Source organism: Chelmon rostratus, chromosome 23, assembly GCF_017976325.1.
Source record: "Chelmon rostratus isolate fCheRos1 chromosome 23, fCheRos1.pri, whole genome shotgun sequence".
NCBI classification, from domain to species: Eukaryota; Metazoa; Chordata; class Actinopteri; order Chaetodontiformes; family Chaetodontidae; genus Chelmon; species Chelmon rostratus.
In genome coordinates this window covers 756,727-784,380 of record NC_055680.1, presented here as the reverse complement: position 1 = coordinate 784,380, position 27,654 = coordinate 756,727, and the positions used below count along the sequence as shown (strand labels likewise).

Below are 27,654 nucleotides of genomic sequence, written 5' to 3'. Positions count from 1 at the left end.
CTTTACTACATATAAGCAATACACAACGACAGGCAATTATTTTTAATCTTTTCAAAAGCTCAAAATCTTATTGACCATGAATAGATCATATACATTCAAGATCATTTGGACTTCACAATGTTAACACTGCAAAATTACATTGTGTTAGTCCTTGGCTTACTTGTAGTGGTATTTCATATGGCCATAAAGATGAATTTAAAATCTAACTGAAACGTAACTGCACAGGAATTCTATTTAAAAAAAAGCCTTAATGCTGTTTGTGAAACAAAAAAAAAGGCAAGGTTATGATTCACATACATAATTCACAGAATCAGAGTTTACATGCTATGGAACAATGTTAGTGACTGTCAGGCACACAAACGTTTACAGTGAAACAGATATCCTGCACTTTTTTGATCACTATATCATTTCTTTTGTAAATGTATAATTACAAAATTAATCCATCATATCCAGGACCTCTAACTATGGCGTGGTAAGATACAAGAAAAGATTATTCAAAGTCTAACTAAAATCTCAAAAGTCATCCCAACAGAAAAAAAAACCAAAACTGTTTCACAAAAACTGTATGAGTAAATTATTTTTGTGCCATTCATGTGTGCAGGGAGCCCTTTAGTCAGCTGGCTCAGCAAGTCTGAAAGACTTTTTTGGAGCATGTGCCTGGTTAGTCCCTGAGAGTACATTGGAATGAAACGCAGTATCCAGATTTCCTCAGACATGTGTGCTGGTAGCTGTAGGCCAGACTGTGATGTTAGCAGTGGTGTTGAAGCATAAGGATCACATCATTTAACCTCTAAACTGAACAATGTCATTTGCAAGTAAGTTTTTAAGCAGTTCAGCAGCTGTTCTACTAGCTAATTAGTTTGTCAGCTACAGCTGCAACTCAGCTTTCACTGGCGGAAGTTTGTTTAGTAGTGCATTCAAGACAAATGAGCTGTTGGTGTTTAAGGTTTTTGGTGATGTGTCACCGCTGCTCTCTGGCTGTTAACGTCAGCCAATGAGAGAGCAGTGACAGGGCATTATCTCCATCAGTGTGACTGTGTGTTAGGATGGAAGGGTTCTTGACTACTTTTTAAGAGTGTACAGGATTTGTAGGATTGTAAGAATTTCAGGGTTTTTGGTTTTGTCCAGGACTGTGTCCAAAACCACCCATTTCCTATTCCCTACATAATACACACTTGGCAGGGTGCATATAAGATTCTGGACACTTTATCTTGGATTCTGGATTTATCTTCACTTTGTGCCTTAACTGACAGGTGCAGTGTTGCACTGTGGGGTTTTTGGCAAGCACTCCTGTACATATGGACATTACATTGTCCATTATATAGTTGGAAGTTGTTGTAGTTGTCCACGTCCAGGGTGGTGGCTGAGAGTGCGTCTGGGTTCTAGAGTTTTGGACGGAGGGATCCGACCACAGGCTTGTCTGAGCAGAAGTCTTTCCACCAGGATGGCCGCTCCAGCACCTGGCTACCCTGCATCACCGTTGACCACAGGTTCTTGTAAAGCTGCGTGAAGGAGAAACAACGAGATGAGTCAGAGAAAGTGTTTTTAAATGCTCACTGTTGAGAAAAAGGTCCTGATTCAGATCCATATCCTATTCATATCCTGTTTCTTGTAACCTAGTCCAGTTTCAGTATCCCCCCTAAAGTACGCTCTTTTTGCTCAAATACCATTTGAACCATTTCCTAATGCACCTCTCTGTTGTAATGCCAGTCGATGCAGAGGTCCAGGACACAGGCCAGTGTCTACAAATGACATGACCTCCATTAGTCATTCACGACAGTGTACATGTAAATCCCCTACAGGCTGCACAGTTTTAATTGCACAGGTTTTTGGTTTGATAGGTATATTTGAGGTGTTTCTGTGTCTGTTCCAAGCACTTTTACAGTGACTGTTTTGTGTGGCATGAAGAGGCTGGAATTATTGATTGCTTCCGGTGTGTTTTATTTCCAGGCTTAAATAATGTGTCCAAGATACGCATTGCTATTTCAGTATTAACGCCTTTCCTATGGCATCAAACGGTAACGTTAGCTCGGAAGTGGCTGAATGCTAACATTAGCTGTTGTCTAAAGGTAGCTAATGGGTCATCAAATATGTTTTATTACCTTGAAATATGACCTGATGTCCCTGCAGATTTTCACTATCCATTGTCTTTTCAGTTGCTCATAAATCACAAAGAAGTGAAATTATAACGGTTTGTCAGATTCCATACGTTGATATGACTTCCAGTTTCACAGTAGTACAACTTTATCCTTCTGACAGCATTATTTGAGTTTTCCCCACTTAGCATGATGTCAGAGGAAAATGCCATGTAAATATGGTCTGTTTAAAGTTGTTGAGCAGATACTTAGGGCTTCAGTGTCGAGTCTGAGGGCTTAACAACAGCACGTGTTTAACACTAGAAGAAAAGGGGGATTAACCAGTGACCTTTTGGTCATGGTGTGGTTCGACTTCTTTAGGTATGTTTTGACATGAAAGCATTTCCCCCCCTGAATAATCTGAGTTGTCATCATCACTTCCTGTCTGACAAGACATTAAAAACCTGCAATGAAACTACTTGTTGGATCTGCACCAACCATAATTAGAAGCAAAGCTATCATCTTGAGCACACTATAAACAGATTTCCCTTCCAAATGTCATATCTCTTCCTGATTTCAGACAAACAACCCAAACAGATTTGATTAATTATGGCTTGGCACCTCACTATGTATTTGCATGAGACCACAGCTGAGCAGAAGTGATTCACAGCAGGATGGGTTGCTGAGAAACTTGGCTGAGTAACTCTGACTTCACACTGTTTGTCTTTTTGGATTATTTGGTGTTGTTAAATTTACAGGAAGGGGGATGAGAAGGACATGACACATGAGCATGGTCAGGAGCTGACTGAATGTGTGTTTGTGTGTATATTGTGCCTCCATTGTGTTTCCAGACTGCATTGGAGCAACTAGTTGCACATGCATACAACAGGAGATATAAGCTTTCCATCCATCCATCCATCAAGAGCCGATCCCAGCTGACATGAGGCAAGAAACGGGTTACACTGGGGACAGGTCGCCAGTTCACCACAGGACTAACAGAGACAAACATTCACCATCACTATCACGGAGTTGCAGTAATCATGACAGAAGGAAATTAACACATGTATAATCATCCATCATCCATCTCAGCTTTAGGAACAATGGGCCTGAGTTTAGCTATGTTTCTCCACTGGTAGAAATAGGAGTGAACCAAAGAATTTACAAGCTGCTCAAGACCCAGAGCTTGTTATATGGGAGCCCATAGGGGACTATATTAAAAGGATAATGTAAACTTGAAAATGAAAATGTAATTCCACAATTGCATTCTAATTTGCCATTTATGTATTATGTGTTGTTGGAGTAAAAAATGTAATGAAAATGCATTTTCACATACCTTTATGACTGTTTGATGTTAAAATGAAAATCCAAAAGCTGTTTGACATTTCATTTTTAAAGACTTAACCTGCTCTAAAGTGAACAATATTCAAAGGCAATGAGGAAAACGGCACCCCCAGTCCACTGCATTTACATTTACATATCAACACTGCTCTTTCGGTGCGAAATGCAGTTTTCTAAGAATTTGAAAAAGAAATGAAAACAGTGATTGCCTTGACCTCTCTGTAAAGTCCCCTGATTTAGTTCCTACCATGCTGCTGCAGTAGCCTGTGCTATTATTTGTAATAGCACTGGAACCACTTGCTATACCAACTTAAAACAACCCACATATAAAAGAAGTTGAAGAGAGAAGGATAAGCTTTTCTGATTTGCAGATGACTTACTGTCTCATCAATGATAAAGAATCTGTTTACTCGATTCTGGATGGAAACTGTTACAATGTTTTCTCTCAGGATAGAGGGACAACTGGCATAAATCAGGAGCCATGCTAAAGTCAGCCAGTTGCACCTCAGACACATTGCCTGGTAAAGCATTTTCCTCATAGTTCTGCTCATCACTAATTTGCTCTTATTCTAAATCTTTATGTCTGACTTATCCATAATTAAGACACCCAGAGAGACTTTGTTGTACGTGACTTGTAAATGTTTTCCAAGCTAGGAGGATGAAGGAGAAAGGAGAAACAGAATGTAAGTTATTATATTAGAAAGTTTCCTTATAAACTACAAACTTTTTCAGTCTTGCAAAATATTCCAGATACAGCAAAACATCTAGACCAATTTTGCTGCTAAAATAAACATGACAAACCCTGAAGCTGACACAGAGTAACAGAATACAGTGTGGGTTTGTGTGATGTTGTCATTTCTCAGACAAAACAAACACTAGTTGAAGACAAAGAGGATCATCATTGTCGAACACAATTTATGACTTGGCTGATCACCACACTATGTGGGTTTTCCTGGAAGAGGAGAGACAGCAGCCAAAGCCCTCCAGTAATGAGATTTAACCTGACTAAATTATGTCAGAGAGTGGGACGATATGGGAATGGGAAGTGACTGACAGGGAGGCAGAAACAACTGCATGGTTCAGATTACTGGTCACAGTGACTCAGTAATCAAACCATGACCATGGGTTTGTGTGCACAGTTGACAGTTCATAAAAGCAAACACAATTTAGTTACAATTTATACTCATTATCAGCTATTTTTGGCAACATTGTTCTTAACTTGAATGTTAATAAAGCATGTGGAATTGAACTGACAAAAAGCACTGTGTGCACTGTATGTTGGTATCCATAACAAAGGGTTTGTATGGAGTCTGCAGTGTGCCACTAGAATTATTACAGATTTTGCTGAAACATAATCACTTAAAAAATGCATCAATTTCAAACAACTATTATAGAATGTTTACACCTCGCCTCATCCCTCCTCTCCCAAGCATGTAGGAAAACTTACAGTAGCCATGAAACTGGCAAAAAAACACCAAAGGCGCTCTCTAGAGCCAGTGTTCAGTTTGTCCATTCAGGGTTACGGTTAAAACACCTCTGTCGATAGAAAAAGCTCATTCTAAGGTAATCAAAGCACAATAATTCTTAGCAAAAAGCACAAAGAGCACAATAATGATTATTATTTATATTTCTAATGCTAAAACAATACTTTGAGAGCCCTCAGTTCCTTCAGAATAAAGTTATTTGTTATAAGCTTGTTTAATGGTCATTCATAGAGCAAAAGTGTTTTCTTTGCGATTTAGCTGGTTCACAAAGATTTGGAGGTCCAAAAATGTCTTTTCCGGGGTGTAATTAGGCTTTAGGCGTTCACATGTCTTTACCTGTCCATCAGCATTGCCAATAGGTGAGTTGAGAATGAAGTCAGGAGGTGCAAAAACATCCACCAATGCTACTGCATCATCCTTCAGCTGGAGGAGAGACACAGAGACAGAGCAGATAAGACTGACCAGAAGTCAGGTGGAGGAGCAGCATCTACCAGAGAGAACTTTCATCCCTCAGCTTTATGAAGACACAAAGTATGGAAGGGTGCTAACAATAAGCACAATACAATACAGTGTAACTAGGAAATACAGAGGATGGTGTGTTATATTGTATTATCTACACTGCAAAATTAAAACACATATACAAATATCAATTAAGATGAAGTGTTATTAAATCATGACTCTGACTCAAGTCTGACTCAGGTCCAAGTGGTATGACTCAGGCCCACAGCTCTGTTTAAATGGGTCAGTAGAGGGCTGTGATTCACACAGTAGGGTGAATCACAAAATTCTGGTTCACATCTGTCGAGAGTACTGTAACTCAATGACAAGTTTACAGTGCCTTCCAGTTCATCTACTTATAAGAAAAAACAGCCGTGAGTTATGCAAATGGTGACATTAACAAAGAGTGAGACAGACAGAAAGACACAAAGTCTCTGTACCTGGGAGCAGAGAATGAGAATGGCTGTTTGGACTAACTCTGCAGGCTTCCCTCCACTCATGTAGTTACCTGTACAGGAACAAACCTGTGTTACAAATATCAATACAGTGGAACTGGTTATCTAGATTTATGCACCCAGTATACAAATTATAGTACATACCCTGGTACAGTATGGCCATGTGGCTGCTGAGGCTCCACAGCCCATACAGGGCACACAGCTTGCTTAGTACAGGTCTGAGACCAGCTGGTGTGTCCTGATCAGTAGTCAGGTTGTGAAATCTCTGGAGGCAGTTGTATTCAATGTAGGCCAAAGCCAGGGAACGGCAATAGTAAACCTAAACACACACATACGCACACACAAACATACACACACATGCAAACACCCCTTTTATTTCTGCCAAAAACAAGTACACAAGTACAGTACAATGTGCATGAAGCCATTCTTATCATAATCTAACCATGTCTATGTCATGTGGTACTCACTGACTAACAACCGAGAGCTCACATTAAATAACGTGTTTTTAATCATTAAAGGATGTCCTTTTTATCTTTTTGTGCATTAATCTGTGTGTCCAACGCAGTAATATCTCTGGTACATTGTACCTAACAAAGACTGAAAGTAGGTTAGCTTAAACAAAAAAGACACCTGACCTTCCAGATTTTATTCAAAAAGTAAGAAACCTAATTCAAAATCACACCGTCAGATGAAAATCAACATTCTGCCCTGTTAATTTACAAGCAGACATGAGTCAACTGCCAATGTGAGTCCACGTGAGACGACAGACAACGCAGGACATGTCCGGTCCTGAACGGGACTGTCCCGTCCCCGGCCCTGTCTATATGTGTGTGTGTGTGTGTGTGTGTGTGTGTGTGTGTGTGTGTGTGTGTGTGTCTTACCTGGCTGTTGTTACGGGCCTCGAACTCATCCTTTCCTGAAGCCCTCTGCTGTTCAAGTCTCTTCTGGCTCTCCTCCAGCAGGAAGCACACCAGCCACTTGTAGGCTGCCACCGGCACTGATTTTGTATCACAAATAATTATAGAACTGTTAAATGTGACCATCACCTCAGAAAAATTACAAGCTTACAGATTTACAGGCTTTTGCATCAGTTTTTTTTAAACAAAGACGTGATCTATGCCAGACACATGCAGTTAATTTATCAAAGCAGGCAGGACTTGCAGTTTGTGTGTCATTTCTATGATTTTACAATTAAGGGCTCAAATACTGGAATACCTGCGGAGTCCATACACTGTTCCACCGTTGTTGCTGTAAACTTGCTCTCCAGGGTCTTGTGGTAATCATCTAGGAAATCCACAGTGTGAAGAGGAGACACAATCCGCACACCATCTGAAACCAGACAACACAGCAGCCAAAACTCAATGGGAGTTCCTACGCTCACCCTTAAACATAAAGTAGTTCAGGGTTGTTTCATTAGGATTGTCTGATGTTATTCAAAAATACTGGGTCTCTATTTTTGGAATGCCTGACAGCATGGCATTCCCAGAAAAAGGACATGGCTCTGTTTCCATAATTACAAACATTTCGTTTGTTTTACATATTTCCTGTAATGGAGAAGATAAAGCAACGTCAAGCCTGTGTTGCTGAAGAAAACAATATCTTGTGATCATCAGTCACAACATGAAAAAGGAATCATTCAAAATTGGTGTGACAGCAGAACGCAAATTTCTTCCACGCACAATTATGTATTTGCGTATGAGTGTGAATAACAGTGCAAAAGCCACACAGCCTTATATCAAAATTAAAAACTACTTGTAAATGATAAGATTAGATGATGCATATGAATGCAGGTTGAAGGTTTAAGGGACTCAACTGCTCACTTTATTGCAAAAGAGGTGGTGGATGGTCATGATGCAGTAATGTCTGATCCCATACTGCCACGTACAGGATAAAACGACATACAAGCTCGGCTACTCGCAGTGCTTCAGTGTTCGGCAATCAGCACAACCCATGTGCAGAACTCAACTTTCACAGCCACCTACAACTGACACCAATAAAACCTTGTGATGCATAAGGGACTGACCATGGTGTTTGGCGTGGAGCCAGCTGAGCAGGTAGTTGCTGGTCTGTTGCAGCAAGACATTGTTGTCTCCTTCATATGTGCAGTTTGGATCATTGTCACTACGCAGATCACCCAGCCGGTTCACTGAAAGAGAGAGAAAACTTGACTTAGACAGGTCTCTGAGTGTGTGTTTGTGTGTGTGTGTCTGAGTATCTATAGGTTTGATACTGACTGGCCAGGTATCCATGTCCACCGCAGGCCTCCCTGCACTCCTGGATTCCCCTCTGAGCGGTCCACGAGCCCAGTGGTTTACTGGCACAGCCTATGGCATGAATCTCTCTGCCCATCTCTGCCTGGAACATGCAAACAGCAGATATATAAGACGACAGTTCACAGAGTATGATAACTCTGGATATAGACACACACAAATGCCCCTCATGATTACTGACTTGTCTGTCACTCTTGTCCTTTATCATCTGTCCAATCTGGAACTCAACAAAGTTCATGAAGATGGATTTGGAAAAGTGCTCAAGAGCATATGCTGCTGCCAGGTACGGGATCAGACGCCATTGCTGAAACAACAAGCAAAACATCGAATGAATTTGTGATAACACTTCCAGCCAGGGGCGTAGCTATAGACAGTGCAGACAATGCAACCGCATGGGGGCCTGTGCTGTACGGGGGCCGGAATCACGTGTGAGACCCAGACGATAGCAAGTGGGCCTCTGGCAGAGCTGTGGTGGAAATGCTTCAAAGCAGCGCTCCCATTCTCTATCTCCCTACCTTGCCTTTACTAGATTTTCAATGACGGATCAGTTGGTGTATATACCCTCAAATGTGCGCATCCACCTCTGACATGGAGTCAGTAACCTAAATTATGTCTTATTCTACATAAACCATAATAAACCATAAAAACTATGAAGAAACTATAAAAAGCTGTCCTGAGACAACTTTGGTTGTGATTTGGCACTATATAAATAAAACTGAATGGAATTGAATAGCCTGCACTGGGGCCTGTCCTTTCTAACTTGCACCACTGTTTCCTGCCATGCTCAAAATCCCATGTGAACATGAATAACAATAAAATAATTAGTAATATCATGTGACTTATAACTGTAACTTAAATAAGGTGCTCCGTCGTTTGATAAGGTACATCTGCTTTAAAATCCATTCCCTCCCTTCTGACCTGTAACTGATACTCCAGAACAGGAATCTCCTCTGCGTCTTTGGGTCCAAACTGTCTCCTGGTGGCAGAGAAGCGGATGGCCACAATCAAAGCCAGCTTCAGGTTGACCAGAGCCATCCTGGTGATGGACACCCTGCCACCTGACAGAGCACCCAGAGACTCCCCAAAACGCTTGTCAGGGTTCTGAAAGACAGGAAAGACACAATGGAGAGGAAGTGGAAAACAACATAATGAAAAAGGACATGTGAGGCCCAGCCCCATGAATACATTTTTATAACCACAATAACAAAAAAACATTTTTCGGTATGTCACCAAGTTTGTGTGAGAATGAATGTTAAGCAGAGGCAGCAGATGTGATCTGCTACCAGAGGTGTGTGTTATTTAAACTTATGAAAGCAAGGGTCAGCGCTGGCTGAAAGGAGAAGCTGCTACCTGAATGTTTTGTACTCCCCTCTTTGCTAATGATGAGTGTCAGCCTTGCAAAGGAGAGCAACACTGATGGATCAGCTTTATTTCAGCTGATACAGATCCATTGAAATAGGCCCAAACTTGTCAAGAACATCTCTAGATTACAGAAAACCATCTGTACCACCTGAGTCCCAGCTGCTGCCAAAGGCAGAAATCTCAGACATGGAGACCTGTGCACATAAAACTGAACTAAAAACTACTGTCATTTTGGTGACCTGACCCTTTTCAAGTGTCAAATCGAATCCCCATGAATCCATACAATGCTTATTTTGGTAACGATTCCCACAGGAACCAGTCATTCAGTTCAAACCTTGCAAAAACCAAAATGCACGCTTTTCACTGCTGCTGCAGTTTTTAATGGCTCTCAAGGGATAAATCTACATGGACGTGGTGAGAAGGTTGCTGGTAATGACAATCAGGCCTGGAAAATTCCTTTGGTACCCCGTGAGAAGTGTAAACAGTCAGGACTGTCAAATGAGAGAATTGTTTTAGCCGGTTATCTTTGGGTTTAACTCAGGTTTTCTGGTACCAAATCATTTATTATTCCTACAGGATCCCAAAATGGACATAAATACTGAGTTTGTCGATGTCGATGATTTTGAGCTTTGTGATGATAACTGGGACTAAAAATGTTTTCCAATTTCAGCACCATATACAGTACCTGCAACAGAATCAATGAATTTGTCATTCTCATGTATTTGATGCAGAGTTTCAATCTTCATCATCATCTTATCATCTTATCCCTGTCCTTAGATTAGATTAGATAAAAAATGGTTCCAGTGATCTATAAGTATCCCAGCTCCACTTTCTGTAGCTTTTAGCAGAGAAAACAAGGATATCAGCAAAAGAATGTAAGCAAAGCAGAGAAGAAGCAGAGAGGCTTCTACAGTGTATAAGAGCAAAGAGTAATTACCTCATGAGAGCACTGAGACAAAAAACATAAAGTTGTGGCCTGTAACACCAAAACAATGAGCTGAAAGAGGCTAAAAAGCTCTACACAGCTGAGGGGGGTGAGTTGGTGATAATTTGCTGTTGATTCATCACAACAAACGACTCCTTTCACATTACACATTATCATTTTATCCATTGTTAAAGTATTGTGTTATGCAGCTTCAGTTGAACTTGACTTGGTGCTTGGAATGCTTGGTCTCTGGAAAGCTTTCTTTGTCCAGCAGTGGAAATCTTACTAACCTTGAATGGGGTAACATAGCGTCCTTCAGGAGTGACATCTCCAGTCTTATTCAGTAGATTCTCCCGAGGAATCCTCACATTATGAAACATAGCAAACCTGGTGGGTAAAAAGGCAATGAAAGAATAAATGTGAGAGCCAAGTCAGAAAAATTATGTTTGGTTCCACAGACACAACGTGGCAGCGTGTGAAACACAAAAGCACGACATGCGTTTTATAGTTACGTAGTGTGGTGGTGTCTGTTTCAGAGTAGAGCTTTGCTACCTCTACTGCATTCTATTGAACCAAAGCACTGAAATTAAACCAAAAACTAAACTAAAATGCAAGGCAGAAAGACAACAAGAGATTATCAGTTCATCCTCAGTGTCATAACCTGGTAGAATCTCTGCCACCTTAACGCAGAGTTTCACTGGACGCAGTCCTCACAAGAGATGGCATCCAAAAAGCCAAATAGAGAGTCAAAGACTGTGTTTCACATTCAGCCAAGGCCAGAGCATCAGACAAATGATGCTGAATCTTCTACAATAAAAGTCAAACTACTGAGTAAAATGGTAACCAACCATTATAATTTGACCAGCATTTGTGAAAAATAATTGTATTTTTATAGCACAATTCAGAAGACATTTACAGACAACCAAAATGAAATTAAACTTTAAGCAGCAAATTTATAAACTACAGTAAATCATTAAATCAAAGAGGATGATACTTGGATAATAGCCTTTTTGATGCCGTACTTACAAGGAATGGAATCATTTTGTTCTATGAAGCTGTTTTTTCACTGAACAGCAGCTGCAGTTTTAAAGTGTTCAATGTTTCCAAAACAAAAGAAGCTGTATAAGAACTCAGTTCAAATAATTTCATTATTGATATTATTATTATTGAGTTTTAGCAGAAATAAGCGCCCATTCTTTTCACTCATGAGGAATAGAGAGGTCAGAACCAGGAAATGTTTGTGATTTATGAACCAACAAATACTAAATTGGCTGTATTATTTATTTAGATAAATTACTAAAACAGTGAATGAATAATGACTTAAGATTTATTTTCTGTCATCTGCACCTGAAAATCCATTTCAGGTGCAGCACGCAACGTAAGAGCTTTGAAATTATATGACTTCCTCCATATTTTGAATTGTGTGCCCACAATGTATTGGACAGCCTATTTAATAACGACATGAGTGAAAACTGCTTTGTCTAAGTCACCTCTCCTGCTGTTTTACTATCAGTCTCTAATGTTTTCAAGAATCTTGCATTCCTCTACATAAACCATGACTGTAGTTCCATCTAGTGGCTTTACTGGAGAACACATGTTCACATGACCAGTGGATGGTGTATGGAGAAAACCACAGCACTTTGAATTATAACCTAGTTTGCAACAATCCTGATCCTGATCCTGACCTATACACATAAATAAGCATGGTAGGTAAACTGACATGGAAAAAAGTCATTTCATGCTAAGTTTGATCTTTCAATGTTATAATAGAGTAAAATTTGTATTAAAGTTTTATAAATAGTTAACTAGTTAAACTGTTTCTTCAACTGCCCATCAGCAAGTCAGAGCTGACCCAACTCCATCCACACCACTTCAGAGACAGCTAGTGAGTGACTTCTGATTTTTTTGTTTGTATGTTTTTTTTGACCACCACACTAACATTTATACCTCTGTGTCATTTTGTAGTTTTCTCCACATTGGCCACTGTAAAAAGCAGTTCATCTCAGACCAATGGGTAAAAAAATGTTTCATTAAAAGATGTTTCTGTAATGTGCTGTTGCCTACCCATTATCCAGTCCATTCTGGCCCAGTTTCTTGCCCATGTCTCCAACAAGCACACCAGGCAGAGCCAGCAGGGTCCTGGGATCTCTCACCTGCAGCACATATGTTATAGACACTGAGTTGCAATGATCTTATTTAAAATTCAGTTCTATTCAGGGTTCATGTATTTGTTGTCCTATAACACAGGACTGTACAATGAAATGAAAATTTTAGCCCTTTCATAGTACACAAGAAATACTATTCATTTATGGTGGAGTGCGGAGGATGAGGTGAGGAGTCTGCAGTCTGGGGGTGCAGCAGTGGATACATCTGCATTGCCTGGCAGATGACAGCAGTGGGAACAGGCTGTTGCTGGGGTGGGGAAGATTTATCATTCTCCTTACAATATTCTTCAGACTAGCTGACATATTTAAAAGTCATTGTTAAAATGTGTATTTGTGGATAATCAGTTAACTGTGGCCAGATTTTCATGCTCTGCTCAGGCATTTGTGTTATACTGCACATCATAATTAAACCTAGAGTGTACACGAATGTTGACAAATTTATCCTCTCTCACAATGTCATATTTAAGACAACAGAAATACAAGACAACTGCTTATGCATGTCACCTTCAAGGAGCTGGATTTTCAGACCTGAATTATCTAACCAAGGTGGCAATGAGACATCAGACCACAGCAGGACACTTAGAATCAACAGTACTATTGTAAATGTTCGGAGACGCCTCCACGAGAAAAAAGTCAACAAACATAAGGAGATATTAAAAAGGCTGATCGAATGTGTCATCGTTCTGGGTAAACAAGAACTCTCATTTACCAGACCTGATGAAAGCAAGGACAAGGCTAACTATGCCAAGCTTGTTTCCTCTCTGGAAGGACAAAGGACAACAAAGACTTGGAGTACCAACTTTCCACAATCAAAGTGGAAAGTGTTTACTGAGACTTCAGACAAAATACAAAGGACCTGAACATTTGAACTACATGAGGTAAAGTTAAGGTGAGGGCTCCTATGGATTTATTTATACAGTGCAGTGCACGTCAACTTAATTTGGTAGATTAATTTGCACAGTTCAGTGGTCTAGCTGAAGACATGCAGCTACCTGATGATATCTGCAAATGGTGTCTACTTCATGTGGCAACAATAAGGTGGCAACATAGTTCTAGATTCTTAGGCACAGTTTTTGAGAGGAGAGTTGCTTCAAAGGACCTATCTGAGCACATATTAAAACACCAGCGAGGATTCTGAGCATGTTGCTGATGTTTTGTGACACCCTTGAGAGGGCAAGATTTCTGAGTTTACTGTGCAACAATCAGGCGCCCCAAGCACAGGGAGAGGTCAAGCACAGGGAGACATTTGTACCAGAAACTCCACAGCGACATACTGGACAACATCCATGGCCAGATATGGAACTTGTTAAATGCTGTGAGAATGTCATGTTTATGTTTCCCTCCTCGTCCCTTGCAGTTTCAGACATTTAAGACAACAATCCCCCAATGCTGTCTTCTCCAGCTAAACGCAGAGCCTCTGTGAGAACTCTCTTGGACGTGCCCGGGCTCAAAACAGAACTGATGACTGATTTTTGAATGAGAAACTCTTGCTTGTCTTCTCACTTTGCTTCAGCAGAAAGATCCATGCATCAGCATGGATGCAGAGTGTGCATCAGCTTCACGTATTGGTAGTGTTTTGGCAGTGACCAACCCAGTCTGTTGAACGTATGGCGGGTGGCTGGTGCCAATTTAAGGATAACAAGGGAAAGGAGACGTAGTAGTAACCCGCCAGACTGTCTGGAGTTTTGAATGGCACTGACTGGGACTGCAGATGAGAGACCAGCAGCAATGTTAAGGCAAGTGCGTGGAAGGAACATCTACCAGTGGCAGTGTAACAGCGGCATATATTAAATGTTCCCACATAAATATGTGTATAGTATGTTTGTACTTTGTCAGTCATATGAGCAAATATGACAGTTTGTTGTGAGTCTGTTGTTCCTTTTGTAACAACATTGATTTGGGCTTATCTGTGATGCAGCATCCTGTCACACTGGGCAATAGTGGTACAGCCTTGGTGGTTTAAGTCACCATGAATGCATGTCTCTGCAATTAGTTCATTGTAACTCTCATAGTTGTTGAACCTAGTATTCATGTTTATTCACTTTACTTAAGTTGATAAAGGTCACTGTCACTGTGCATATAAGCTGGTTACAGGGAATGACAACAGCCTATAGCTGTAGTGTCATGCTGAGGTGGTTCAATTAATTTCTTAAATTTCATCTAACCTCTTTAAATTTTCTCAATGATTACTCATCAGCTAACAGTTCAGCTGTTTTCAACACAACAAACTGAAAGAAAGACTGAGTGCATCGCTCCCACTGAGGAAGGAGTGCCTATACAACCAATCTGAAACGACACAAGACACACCATCCCATAGTGTCTGCCCAGGTAAATCTCAGGTAGGTATGTTGATTGATTCAGTAACATGTACTGTAATAAAATGCTAGTATAGCTTCTAGTTCTGTGTTGATTCAGGGCAGATTAGCAATTAGCTTGCATTGCTCCTTTAACATGTTGTTGAATTAAACAGAGTTGTGCTAGCTTACAACAAAACATCTACTCCTTCTAAAAGATGATTTCTGATTTTTATACGACTCATAACCAGACACCATCTCATTTAACACAATTCAGCATTCATTTTAGCTCCATGTAAAGTGAATAAAGGTGATGTTTCCAAGATAATGCCTATATGTCTTAACCACACAGTTTACACATCTTCATAACTGCTGATTTATTAAATCAGAACTCTATTGAGTGAAGCGTGATGCCGAACTCAGCAGAAGGCCTTAGTAATATATAAAAAGTCTGTTTTGTCAGTTGATAAACCTTAACAATGTCTGATAACTAAAGCTATGCTAAAGCTAAGCACATGTTACTTCTCCACTGTGCAGAACTCACCTGAACACATATTTCTTACTCTCAAATCCCGTCCACATGGGCCTATCAAAGCTTGTGTTGACCAGTGCGCTCGAATATGGAGAATATCAGCAAGACAAGACTCTTGCAGTAATCAGAGATAATGGGAGCGACATGGTTGCTGCACTCAGACTAGGACTTCCTGTTTTCATCTGTGTAACTTTGCAAAAATCAAGCACAGCTTGTCTCAAAACGACGCAGAAAAATGAGTCCAGGCATTTGTTACTTCCAGGCTGGCCCAGTTCTCGCTACATACACTCCAGCAGATCCAGAACGCTGTGATACATAATCATGACAAAAACCAGGAAAAGAGATCATATGTCTCCGATATTAGTCGCTCTACACTGGATCCCTGTATCACATATGTAATATACTATGTTATATTATTAGAGCTGTTCACTGTTAGTGTGATTGCCTCTCTCTCTATCTCTAAAAAGGAGATCCTTGGGTCCAGAAACAAACTAAATGTACCCACCATGATATCCTCAGTGGTATTCCAAAGATGCTGAGTTGAGTCTGCTAAAATATTATGACTATACTGATTAAACTTAGATTAAAATTAAATCTGATTCTGCTGACTAAATCTTGACAAAAAACTAAATAAAAAGACTAAAATGTGACTTTTAACTTCTGCTTTCATCACTTCAACTCCATGAGTGTTTCAGCTGCAAATGTAATACTTTTAAAATGATTTGTGAATGTATTGTTTCAAATGCTTCCAATGCAGAATTTCAGCAGTGAGCACACAACACTATAATATACGTAAATATAAGACTTCTGTGTGACATAACATCAGATAACACGACACCTGATAATGTAACATGGATGATCAGGGATTGAAGGTCAGAGTCTTACCGGGACGATGAAGGAGTGCAGGCCGTGGCACACCTGGTCAGGCGTGTAGAGCTGAGCAAACACCACAGCGTGGGTTGCATTCTTACCCAGGTTCCCCACCCAGAATTTGGCAGCCTCAAAGTCTGGAGAGTTGATCACAAACTCCTACAGAGTGGAAAGTTACTGTTTGACTCAGTTACAGTTACAAGTGCTTGAGAATATGCAGGATTTTTTAGTTTTCCTATCTATCAGATCAGTTGGAGCGCAAGAACTTTGTGGGAATTTTAAAGGCTGCAAAAAGCCTTTACAAGCTGTGATATTTGTCAAAGGGGGTGTTACTATGTATGCAGGGGGCCCAATGACTTCCCCATGTTTCCCATGTTTATTTCTGTGAACCAATAATAAGAGAAAAGCATTTTACAGATGTACTGTATGATTAATATGAATTTAATACAAATAATGCTGTGTGTATGACGTATATGGATTTGCTGAGATTTCTACCGCTCACTTGAAGCATAAAGTATAGCAAGAGGAAATTTAAACAAAATCAGATGTCAGAGAACATTTCCTGTTAAGGTTTGGATGGGGGCCTGTATGTAACACCAGTCACATGCCTGCTTAAGTGATGAACTGTGCTACTTGGTTGTTTTTAGAGATGGTAACACACATTTATAACTCAAGCACAATTTTGTGGCCTGTGCTACAAAACTTTCAGCTTCTGTAGCACCAGTGCTATGTGCAAAAACATTCACCAATAGCCCTGCTCCTCCATCATGTTTTTCAGATTTCCTTTCTTTCCTAACCAATGTGTTAAACTCATTTACACATTTTTGCCTGTAGAAATTTGAAAATGAAACAATCTGAGAAGGAAAATTCTTGGTTAAATGCTTGCAACGCTTGTGAAGAGGGGTCAGAAGAGTAGCTTTGCTCTGAAGGCTGAAAGCCCTCTCCACAGTTCCCCCTCGCCAGCAGCTTGTGGTGGAGAAATAGTAAATTCCTTTGGTTTTCATTTTGTTTGAGTGTGTGTCTATTCAGCCTAAAGGAGTGATATTATAGATGCTGAGTCTGAGAAATATCAGAATCAGTCTTCAAAATCTACCATGTGTAATGTGTGTGTATTTATAGATATAAACTCAATGTAAGAAACCAAAATTCCCCCCCAAAAAAATTTCTTTAATGCTTCTAACGGTATTATGGCCCTGCTGGCCATGACTTTAGGAAAATGCTGCCAAGGGCAAATGTGATCAACATTCGTACAAACATACATTGTGTGGTGTGTGCACTGACCTGTGTGGAGGGGTCATATGTTGCTGTGGTCCTCATGGCTCTGGTGTTGCTGCCATGGCTCAGTTCAGTCAGCGCAAAGCATCCAAACGTCTATAAACAGATATAAGCAGTTGCAAATTCTGGGTTCATGGTAATGTCCTGCTGACTGTGCAGCCAGGAGTAACAGTTCTGCAGATCAGTGCAAAATCTGTACAGCAGTGATTTCAACAAGACGATGTAACATCACTGTAGACACTACCCGCTCTTGTTAGACAGCCAAGAACCAAGCATTGCTATAAATATAAATTGTAGTTATCGACAGTATAAAGGTGTGTTGAACTCTGACCGTCATGTCTTCAGTGTTTTCAACATATTTGCTGTGTTTCCCTGATCCTGAGCTAGCAATGGTCGCCCCAAACATCTGAAACAGACAATGCTGTTAGCATCTTTTACTGGGCTGAGACAATGACAAACAAGGAAAAAAACAGCAATGCTACTGTAGCAAGCACTCTCACTGTTGAGCAATGGCAGGAAAGTCAAATAGATCACATCACAGAACACATTTGATACTCAGGCCACTACTTCAGTGCACACTCATGCATACGCACCCCTTGGTTGAGAAAGTACTTCGCTGCAAGGGCCCAGTCATACATGCCCAGACTATCGCTGAGGATCACAGTCTTCCAGGGGTCGGCCATCACATCCTCTACGCTAATGAAGTTGTAGCGGAAGAGCTGCTTCACCCTGTGGATTTTTATCTGGAGCTTTATTTGCTGTATGTACAGAGGACATTACTGGTGGAAACTAGAATTGAATTGTGGTGTGTATGTGAGTTTACAGTGGATACAAAAGGTGAAACCTTCTATCATATTGATACCTGAGGAACGTCAGTTCTCTCATTTTCTCGACGGGGAGATCTTCACCGGGCTGGCGGGCAAACAGAGGATCATTCTCCAGTGTTTTAAACACATGGTGCTGCAGCACAGAGAAGAAGAGAAAATGCATATGTCAGGCAGAGAAACATTAAGATAACACAGGGCATCAAACATCTTATTACTAAATGTTATGCAAAAAGTTACTTTATCATCATTTTTATCATTTTCTGATGCTGTTCAAAGTTTATTTTTACCAATAAGGTGCTTGTATGAACATGTTAATTGTTAAATGTTCATTTGTTTCACCTTGGACACACCAGTTGAGAAAACAATTTGTCCACAAGAATCATTTAGCAGGTGCTCTACAATTCCATGGCAACTTGGAGAACTCCATCTAGTGATGAAGATCATGTGATAAGATTAAAAGAGCAAAAACTGCTACTTAATGGACCTTGTGGTGAGATTGTTGTCTCAACGGAAATTACCAGTGAGAGGTGGGTGACATGTTCCTTCATCCCTACTCTGAACATCATTCAGCACCCGTTGGATGGCCATTACCATCAACACACACTGTAGTTCATTTATACTAAATCCTACACATAACTGTCTCAAATACTCACTCACTATAATCATCATCATCATCATCATAAACCTTAGGTGCTTTACAGAACAAAATAAAATTTCACAGTTAAGATAAAAACAACAGGCAAAAACTAGCCCCCAGTAAATGCACTACTGCCTCCTTTGTGACATTTGTTTAGAAAAGCAGTGACCCATCTGTTTTAGAAAATTACCGAGCCTTTTTAGGAAATGAAATTATCTATTTTTTAAGATGCTTTGATTTACCATTGGGCTCGGGGGTAACAGCCACAGACAAGGAAGTCATTGGCTAGGCGATAGAACATGTGATTAGAAGAGTAGAGGGCCACCTGAGGGTGAAAGAGGATGCCCCCTCATTCAGTTATTGATCGCTCTTTAAAACTTTTGTTAAACTGACATACATAACAACATAACATAACATGATAACATAATCAATTACTTATTTATGTATCATGTTATTAGTAGTATGTTTTCACCTATGCACTGTTATGGAGTTTGATGGTCGTAGTTTCTTTGTTCTGATTTAATATTTAAGTCTACATGAGCATTGCTACACAGCTACAGTGTATTTTTGGATACTATTTCTAAGAGTCTTCACAATGGGGCTGATATACAATAAAACCAGTGGCATTCACAGATTTAGTCCTAACCACGAGAGCATTTGATGCAGACAGCTACCTTGAGTGTCCGCACGTTCTCGTCCTCTATGAAGTAAAGCATATCCTTCCAGTTGAAAGAGGCCTTTTTCCTGTAGATATCCAGCGGGCCACTGGGGGGGTCAGCTACTTCATGCGCCATCTTCTTCTGTTCAAAATGAAGGGGCCTGAAGTTAAAGTACAGAAGTATTATCAGCAAATTGTACTTCAAGTATGAAAAGTAAAAGTACTCGCACAGTCACACCCCTGTGACGGACATATTATATACTACATTTTAATAGTCATGCAACAACGAAGAAGAAAAATAAGAAATTTTGCATTTTTTTTGTCCCTCCTTTTGCTTTTTTGTGAAACATTGGATATTTGTACAAGATTGATAGAAATTGTCACTGAACTTGTTAGAACAGCAGATGATCTGTGGTGGTTACAGCAGACTTCTCAGCAAGTTTATGAATGGTAGTTGGGTCATATACAACAGGAAGTGTAGATTTTAGAATTAAACCTAGACGGTGTGGCCTTAAAAGTAAAGAAGCAGTCATCTGAAAAGACAGGTAGATGCTGTGAGATAGCTAGGTCGGAGAGAGAAAGACCACGTGTCAAGGTGAGGTCAAGCGTGTGACCAGAGAGGTGTGTAGGTACATCGACATGCATTAGCACTAATGATCTGGAGTCATATCTATAGCAGCTATGCCCCTAATTCTTCATTTATGCAAGACTTGTAAATTAGAGTGGTTTGCTCATGCAGTTTAGCACTTTTCAAGCTGTAATGATTCTTGAGATAAGTCCTTTTCATCACTGTGAACACGTTCCCAAAAATTAACTAAGGGAACATGGTTTGTCTTTTATTTCAACAAAAAAAATAATCATTGGTCAATTTCTCTCAAGCACCACAATCTAAAACTAAAACTTCTTTTGTTCTTAGCCGCCATGATGCACTGACGTGCTATCGACCACTGCATGTGTGTTGCATTCAGGGACCACTTGGAGGAACGTGTTACTCTTACTTTTTCATTTTCTTTATCACTGAAAAAAAGTAATTGCTTGATGACCAGGAGGCCAGAGGTTCAGCAGTAGTAGGGATGGTGTAGAGGAAGGTTTAATGAGAATAATGTTATTATAATTTCTTAAACTGTAGCTCTTAAATTTAACATCCTGGTTTTCATTAGTTATGACAGGGATATGGCTGTTGTGGAAAATGACTATACCTTTGGGATGTTCTGGGACTTGCAATTATCATTTGAGGTTTTATCCATTGAATGGGCTAGGGCAGGCCATGAGCCAGGCGTGGGTGTCCTCAGAGCAAGGTGAGGTTGTTAGGGTCATGCCAGGATCTGGGTCAGAAAGCGTTAAAAGCTCTAGCTGATAAAAGTTAACACCAGTTTCTTGGTCCCTTTCCAGTAAGAAAATACAGGCAGAGAGCAGGGCCTCTGCATATAAATACACCGCCACACACTTCTAGCACGTAATGATGATTTCAGTGATAATTTAAAGGAATTACTTTAGTATGAGTCTATACATTGTCGTTGTTTTTTTTAAATCCTGCATAGTATACCATCAAAGAAGTATAATATTTGCTGGAGGGTTTGCTGTTCCTACATTTCACTGAACAAGTCTTCTATAACGAGAAGGGTCAATCATCACCAGTGTTAAAAGTAGCGTGTAGAGCCAGAATATTTTCATATCTAACCAGAACTGGAAAGAACCAAACCAGAGCTGGAAACACGAAGCAAGAGAGTTGCAATGAAGTGTGTTTTATGATGAGTTAACCTGGCAACTACGCTCGTCTCAGTTTGGTAAAAGAGACAAACTTGAATTCTGAAGGTTTGCAGTTGTATTTTTCTGTTTAATAAGGCAAATACGTGTATGAATATTTCATTTGACATTCTGTGAGTTTAAACTTAAACAGACAGCTTGTGAAAAGTAGCAATCTCACATTCATCTCTGCTGAAACTAAGGGGGACTACACGAATGAATTATCGCTTCTTGAGGTTCAAAGTGGTGTTAGGAGACAGGATGGGCCACAGCTGGCCAGTAAGCATACTACTTTCACTAGATATCTCTGCAACACAATACATAGATGTCACTTACATACCATCAGAACTATTATGATCTGTTCTGTTCTGCTATATCTTATGTATTGCACCTTCAAAGTTGTAAAAACTAATATATATAAATAATAAATAATATTACTGTATTGCTCATATCGAGACTAACTAGTACCAAAGTTGGACTGACAACAGGGCAAAGCAGGCAACTGCTACTTGGGCCCAGACCCCCCAAAACCCTCAGGTCTGCTGTGTAGCAATAGTTTCCTGATAAAATTAGGTTTTTTTGCACTACAAAAGCAAAGTATCACCAGATATGATCCAACTTCACTACCTACTTCCATCGTGTAGGTCCCTGAGTCAGCACTGAGTTTTCAGACATTCATTAGTCCAGCTGATCCTCACACATGTCGCATGTTTCTTCATTCATGTATGTTTCATTAAATGACCACAGAGGAACTGTGGGGCATGTTCTGCTCCAGCATGAGGCTAACAGCAGCAGCTCAGACTCAGAGATGACAGAGATTAGAAAACTCTCCGGTTCGTGTGACACTGAGGATTTATCTGTCGAAACTAAAACAACTAAACACTCATTCACTGAAAGTAACTGTTGTGTACCTGCTTTTGCTCAGCATTCAGCATTCACAATTGAATCTATGAGTATAATAATGACACTCGGTCACACGCGTCCATCTCCTGTTGCAACCATTTATTAAACTGAAGCCTCCTTCCGGTGTATCCCATAATACCTTTCAAGTACATGTTCACCATGGATACGACATCCCCCCTTTACTTGGAATTAAACTCTAGGTTACAACAATAACCAAAATTAGAATTTAGGATTAACTTGTGTCCCACTAAACTCATTATATTTCAACAGTGTCCATATCAGGATACTTTAAACTATCTGCTTTCAAAAACAGCATTTCCACACATCAGTAACTGCAGATTCCTTATTAACATACTTATCAAACATACACTTGTCTTCTTTTACTTGTGTCTTTGTAAACTCCTGTGTAAAACAAATGCATTCCTTTCTAGAAAATATAACCTGCAATATTTTTTTTTCAACTGGAAATTTCACTACACCATCACACAATAAAAATCATGAACAGTGTGACATGCACCCTTCTTTTTTTTTTTTTTTTTTTTTTTTTCCATCTCATGAACACAAGACTTAACTCATTTCACATAACTCACTCACAAACATAATCAGACAATCTACTGGGTGTTCGCTTGACCCTTTGTGGCCTAGCTGGTATGTCTGACTGTGTCTGCGTCTGAAAATCAGTTCCTGCTGGCGGAGTCTGCGCAACTGTCTCGTGTTCGTCTTCAAGCGTTGCTTCACTGTGATCAGTGTTCCCAGCTCCATTGGTTTCCTCCCTTTCGTAAAGCATGTCTTGTCTCAGTCCATTTCCTTCGTACTTTTTGACAAAGGTGGTGTTTCTCGCATACTGTGCTCCAGTTGGTGATTCCACTACAACCTTGTTTCCTGTCTTGCTGATGATTTTGTGTGGTGTTGCATTGAATGTTGTTGTAAACTTGTCAGTTTTGTCTTGTCTCAAGAGTACAGTGTCACCGACACTGACCTCTGACTGCCGTGCTCCTCTGCGCGTGTCTGCATACATTTTGCTCTTTGCTTTTTGTTCTGCGTCTCGATCACATACCTCCTGGTCCATGTGAGTCTCAATGAGCTCTGGCAGTTTCCCTCTTATTTTGCGATTGAAAAGCAATTCTGCTGGGCTTTTGCCTGTTGTGGTGTGGGCGATGCCACGATACACAGTCACATATTTCCTCAATTCTCTTTTCCAGTCTAGTCCATGTGATTGAGCAATTCTAATTCTCTTTAACAGTGACAGATTTTGCCGCTCAACTTCTCCGTTAGCCTGAGCGTATTTTGGTGTGGTTTTCACATGTGTGATTCCATTTTCCTCGCAATACTGTCTGAAAAGCTCTGACTTGAACTGGGGTCCATTATCTGACTTGCATGTGACTGGCAGTCCATGTCTGCTAAAAATTGTCTCCATGCTGTCTATTACCTTGTCTGTTGTGGTAGTAGTCAGGATGTCGTATTCGTAGTATCGACTGAAGTAATCCACTACCACTAGGATGGAGTGGTTTGACAGGAGAGGTCCAAGAATGTCGACTGCAACATCCCGCCAGGGTCCATCAGGTAACTGTGTTGGTCTTAGCGGCTCTGGTGGGTCAGGCTTAGCCACGATTTGACAGCCATGGCAGGCCTTGCAATGTCTCTCGGCTGCTCTGTCCATACCAGGCCACCACACTTTTGTTCTGAGATTTTGCTTGGTTCCAACGATACCCAAATGTCCTTCATGGGCTAGTGCAAGCGCTCTCGCTCGCAGGGCTTGTGGCAACACTATGCGCGTGCCCCTCAGAACAAGACAACCTATCGTACATAGCTCGTTTGCCACAATTGCATACTGTTTGCATTTCTCAAAATGTCCGGTGGCAATGGCTTTGCGTACCTCACCTAATTCTGGATCAATGGCTGATGCCCCTTCCACTTCTTTAGTGGTGAGTGCTTTCGGCGTTGCATTCACTGCCACAAATCTGACATATTCCTCAGCTCCATGCTCATGTTGAACTCGTTTCACTGTACCGGTCAACAGTCTTGACAGTGGATCAGCAATGTTATTCTTTCCTGCTATGTGGACCACTTTGAATTCATACGGCTGTAGCCTCAAGACCCAGCGCTCTATCCGTGCGCATGGCTTGGAACGTGGACCATATATCACCTCCAATGGCTTATGGTCTGTGACAAGATCGAACTTCCTTCCATAGATGTATGGATGCAGTCTTTCACAGGCCCAAACTAGACCTAGTGCCTCTCTCTCTGTCTGAGAGTATTTCCGTTCACAATCGGTTAGACTGCGGCTCACATAGCATACTGGAACTTTAATTCCCCTCTGACTTTGAACTAGCACTGCACCTAATCCAACAGGGCTTGCGTCCACGATCACCTGTGTTGGTGCGTCTTTGTCAAAGTAGGCTAGGGTTGTAGCTCTAGCTAACTCTGCTTTAAGGGCACTGAATGCTTGTTTCTGTTCTGGTCCAAACCTGAATGGTGTGTCTTTCCGTGTTAGACGTCTCAGTGGTTCCGACAGAGTTGCAAACTGAGGGATAAATCGGCTACTGTAACCTACAAGTCCTAAGAAACTACGCACCTCTGTGGCGTTCTCCGGCTCTCTTGCTTCGGTCACAGCACGCACTCTCTCCTCTGTTGGCCCTATTCCTTTCTCGGATAGCAGAATCCCCATGAAAATCAGTCTGTCCATATTGAACTGGCATTTCTCTGGGTTCAGGGTCAGCCCGGTCTCTTTGAGTCTCGTCATGACTGCATGTAGTCGCCTGTCATGTGTCTCTTGGTCAGCGGCATGTATGATTACATCATCTGAGATGTTCTCCACGCCTTCAATCCCAGCTAAAGCGCTGGCAATCTCATGCTGATATTGCTCACTGGCGGATGATACACCAAATAACAGTCTTTTGTATCGGTACACCCCGTTGTGCACTGCAAATGTGGTGATCTCACGTGACTCGGGAGTCAGCTCAAGTTGATGGTAACCCCATTTTAGATCTAACTTGCTGAATATGATCGAGCCATTCATGCCTTGGAGTAGCTCGTCCACCGTGGGGATTGGAAAGCGTTCCCTCACTATGGCCTCATTAGCCCGCCTCATGTCAAGGCACAGACGAACATCATTTCCAGGCTTTGGGACGATCACAACTGGATTCACCCATGGGGTGGGGCCATTCACAGGTTCAATAATGTCCAAGTCCACCAATTCCTTAATTCTGGACTCTACTGCCCCCCTGAGGTTAAATGGTATGCGCCTAAGTGGCTGGGCTACAGGTCTCACCTCTGGGTTAACGTGCAGCTTAACCTGTCTTGTTTTCAGTTTTCCCACTCCCTTAAACACTTCGGGATACTGCTGCTGGAGTACATGCCTAAGGTCAGTTACAGCAGAAATGTTGGTGCCTATTCTCAACACTCCCAGGCGTGTTGCTGTTTCCTTCCCCAGCAGTGGTTCTCCATTTCCCCTGATTACAATGAATTCAGCATGTTCAGTTTTGTTGCCTATGGAAATGTCACATGTGAATGCACCCTTGACTGCTAATGGCTGGCTGGAAGAATATGAGTAGAGTTTCCTCTCTGTCTTAGGGACATAGGAGCGACACTTTATGTGCTCTGACTTCAACTTTTCCCACGCATTTTCTCCCATTACATTGCTTGTTGCACCAGAGTCTATTAGCATTCTCACATTCACTCCCCCTAAACAGACTGTGAGTCTTTCGGGCATGTCGCCATCATTAATAGCAAACGCAAAGTCCTCCTCATTTGTATCCTCAACATTATTTACAGTCTGTTTCGTTTTCGCGCTTTTTGTGCGGCACATCTTTGCATAGTGGTCTTTCCCATGACACTTGTTACATGTCTGTCCTCGTGCAGGGCATTTTGGATCTCGTCCAATGTGATCAGTATTACCACATCTATAGCATTTCCCATCGTTTTTATTGTCTCTGTTTTGCTTTCCTTTTGCATTTCCACTTACTTGCTTCCCCCTTTTTCCTTTCTGGAAAATTTGATTGACTGACTCTGTAGCTTTAGCAGCGCCTGACATCGCAGTCATTTGCTCCTCGATGCTCTCACAGCGCGCGGCTACTTCCAATGCACATGCTAGCGTCAGTCCACGACCCTCTTCTAAAAGTTTTCTCCTTACATATTCAGAAGTGCCTTTACTTAGTATTGCATCTCTAATCTGATTGTCAGAATCGCCACCATAGCCACAGTCTTTTACTGCTTGCCTCAGGCGTGTAGCAAACTGTTGAACAGTCTCACCTTGCTTTTGGTGCAGTTTTTGAAACTCATGCCTTGCTAGCGCAGCATTAACTTGAGGCACGAAGTAGGCGTTCAAAGCATCGACCGTCTTCTGGTAGTCCGCTGGCTCGCCGGTGTCAGCCAAAGTTGAGAAGACATCCTGAACGTCTGGTCCGGCTAGATGTAGAAGAAGTGCACGTCGCCTTTGCTTTGTAGCAGCAGGAGAATCTTCGGCTAATATGAGCCCTTTTCCGTCAGCATATAGCTCAAAAGACGTTAGCCATCTTTTCCATCTGGAACCTATCGTGGCTGGCTCTGTGTAGCATGCGAAGTTCGGAATTCCTGATTTCTCCATATTAGCTAACTAAACTTACATTTAACTATGTCAACGCCGTCTTACTCCTCGTCGCCAATGTTGTGTACCTGCTTTTGCTCAGCATTCAGCATTCACAATTGAATCTATGAGTATAATAATGACACTCGGTCACACGCGTCCATCTCCTGTTGCAACCATTTATTAAACTGAAGCCTCCTTCCGGTGTATCCCATAATACCTTTCAAGTACATGTTCACCATGGATACGACAGTAACCTTTGTACTTGTGCTGTTATCAAGTCAGGGCAGAGTTCAAGGCTTAATGTTGACCCGCGTTTGAAGCGCTCACTGCGGACAGAGGAGCAACACGACGGTCGCTTTCTGTACTCTAAAAGGCTGCCCACACAAGTTAAAGTCATTGACCAGGCCATTAAAACGTCTTTGTAAACAGTTGACAATGACTCTATAAATCATGGCGTACCTTCTATCTGCTGCCAGCCTTCTCTGTTGGCACCGCCGAGTTTCTTCTTCGGCAGTTGTCCGGTCGGTCTGTATGCAAGTGAAGGTTCGTCGTGTGTCAAACGTTCCTCCAACAGCAACAGTAATGCTTCCCTTTCGAGCCTTTCAGAATAAGAGCACCCTCTTCACACGTGAATGACAATCGTTGGTCGCTGATGAAACTTTACAGTCAGAAAATATATATCATATCCATTTTTTCTGATTCAGGTAACATCATATGTTACCACATAGTAGATGTGAAGATTAAATACTAAACTACCGTGCCATACGTTGAAA

General features: G+C 41.1%; 2 protein-coding genes across 3 annotated transcripts; both read right to left on the bottom strand.

Annotated features, from left to right (window-relative positions):
• On the bottom strand, positions 1 to 27,406 carry acox3 (acyl-CoA oxidase 3, pristanoyl). Of its 2 annotated transcripts, none has more exons than XM_041964899.1 (19): positions 27,341 to 27,406; positions 19,682 to 19,826; positions 18,406 to 18,503; positions 18,137 to 18,272; positions 17,875 to 17,949; positions 17,550 to 17,639; positions 16,284 to 16,427; positions 12,472 to 12,560; positions 10,698 to 10,794; positions 9,039 to 9,221; positions 8,302 to 8,424; positions 8,085 to 8,205; positions 7,874 to 7,996; positions 7,066 to 7,179; positions 6,732 to 6,847; positions 5,995 to 6,169; positions 5,836 to 5,903; positions 5,234 to 5,320; positions 1 to 1,502 (listed from the first exon to the last, which is right to left on the bottom strand). In XM_041964899.1, the coding sequence occupies exons 2-19, from the start codon at positions 19,799 to 19,801 to the stop codon at positions 1,383 to 1,385; spliced, it is 2,079 nt and encodes a 692-aa protein (XP_041820833.1). In that variant the 5' UTR covers positions 19,802 to 19,826; positions 27,341 to 27,406; the 3' UTR covers positions 1 to 1,382. The 2 variants fall into 2 exon arrangements, with proteins under 2 accessions (XP_041820833.1, XP_041820835.1); XM_041964901.1 differs by having other exon boundaries at positions 19,682 to 19,807; positions 27,341 to 27,401.
• On the bottom strand, positions 22,901 to 25,981 carry LOC121626910 (uncharacterized protein K02A2.6). Its single transcript, XM_041965657.1, has one exon. The coding sequence runs from the start codon at positions 25,979 to 25,981 to the stop codon at positions 22,901 to 22,903; it is 3,081 nt and encodes a 1,026-aa protein (XP_041821591.1).
• Positions 27,407 to 27,654: the final 248 nt, after the last annotated feature.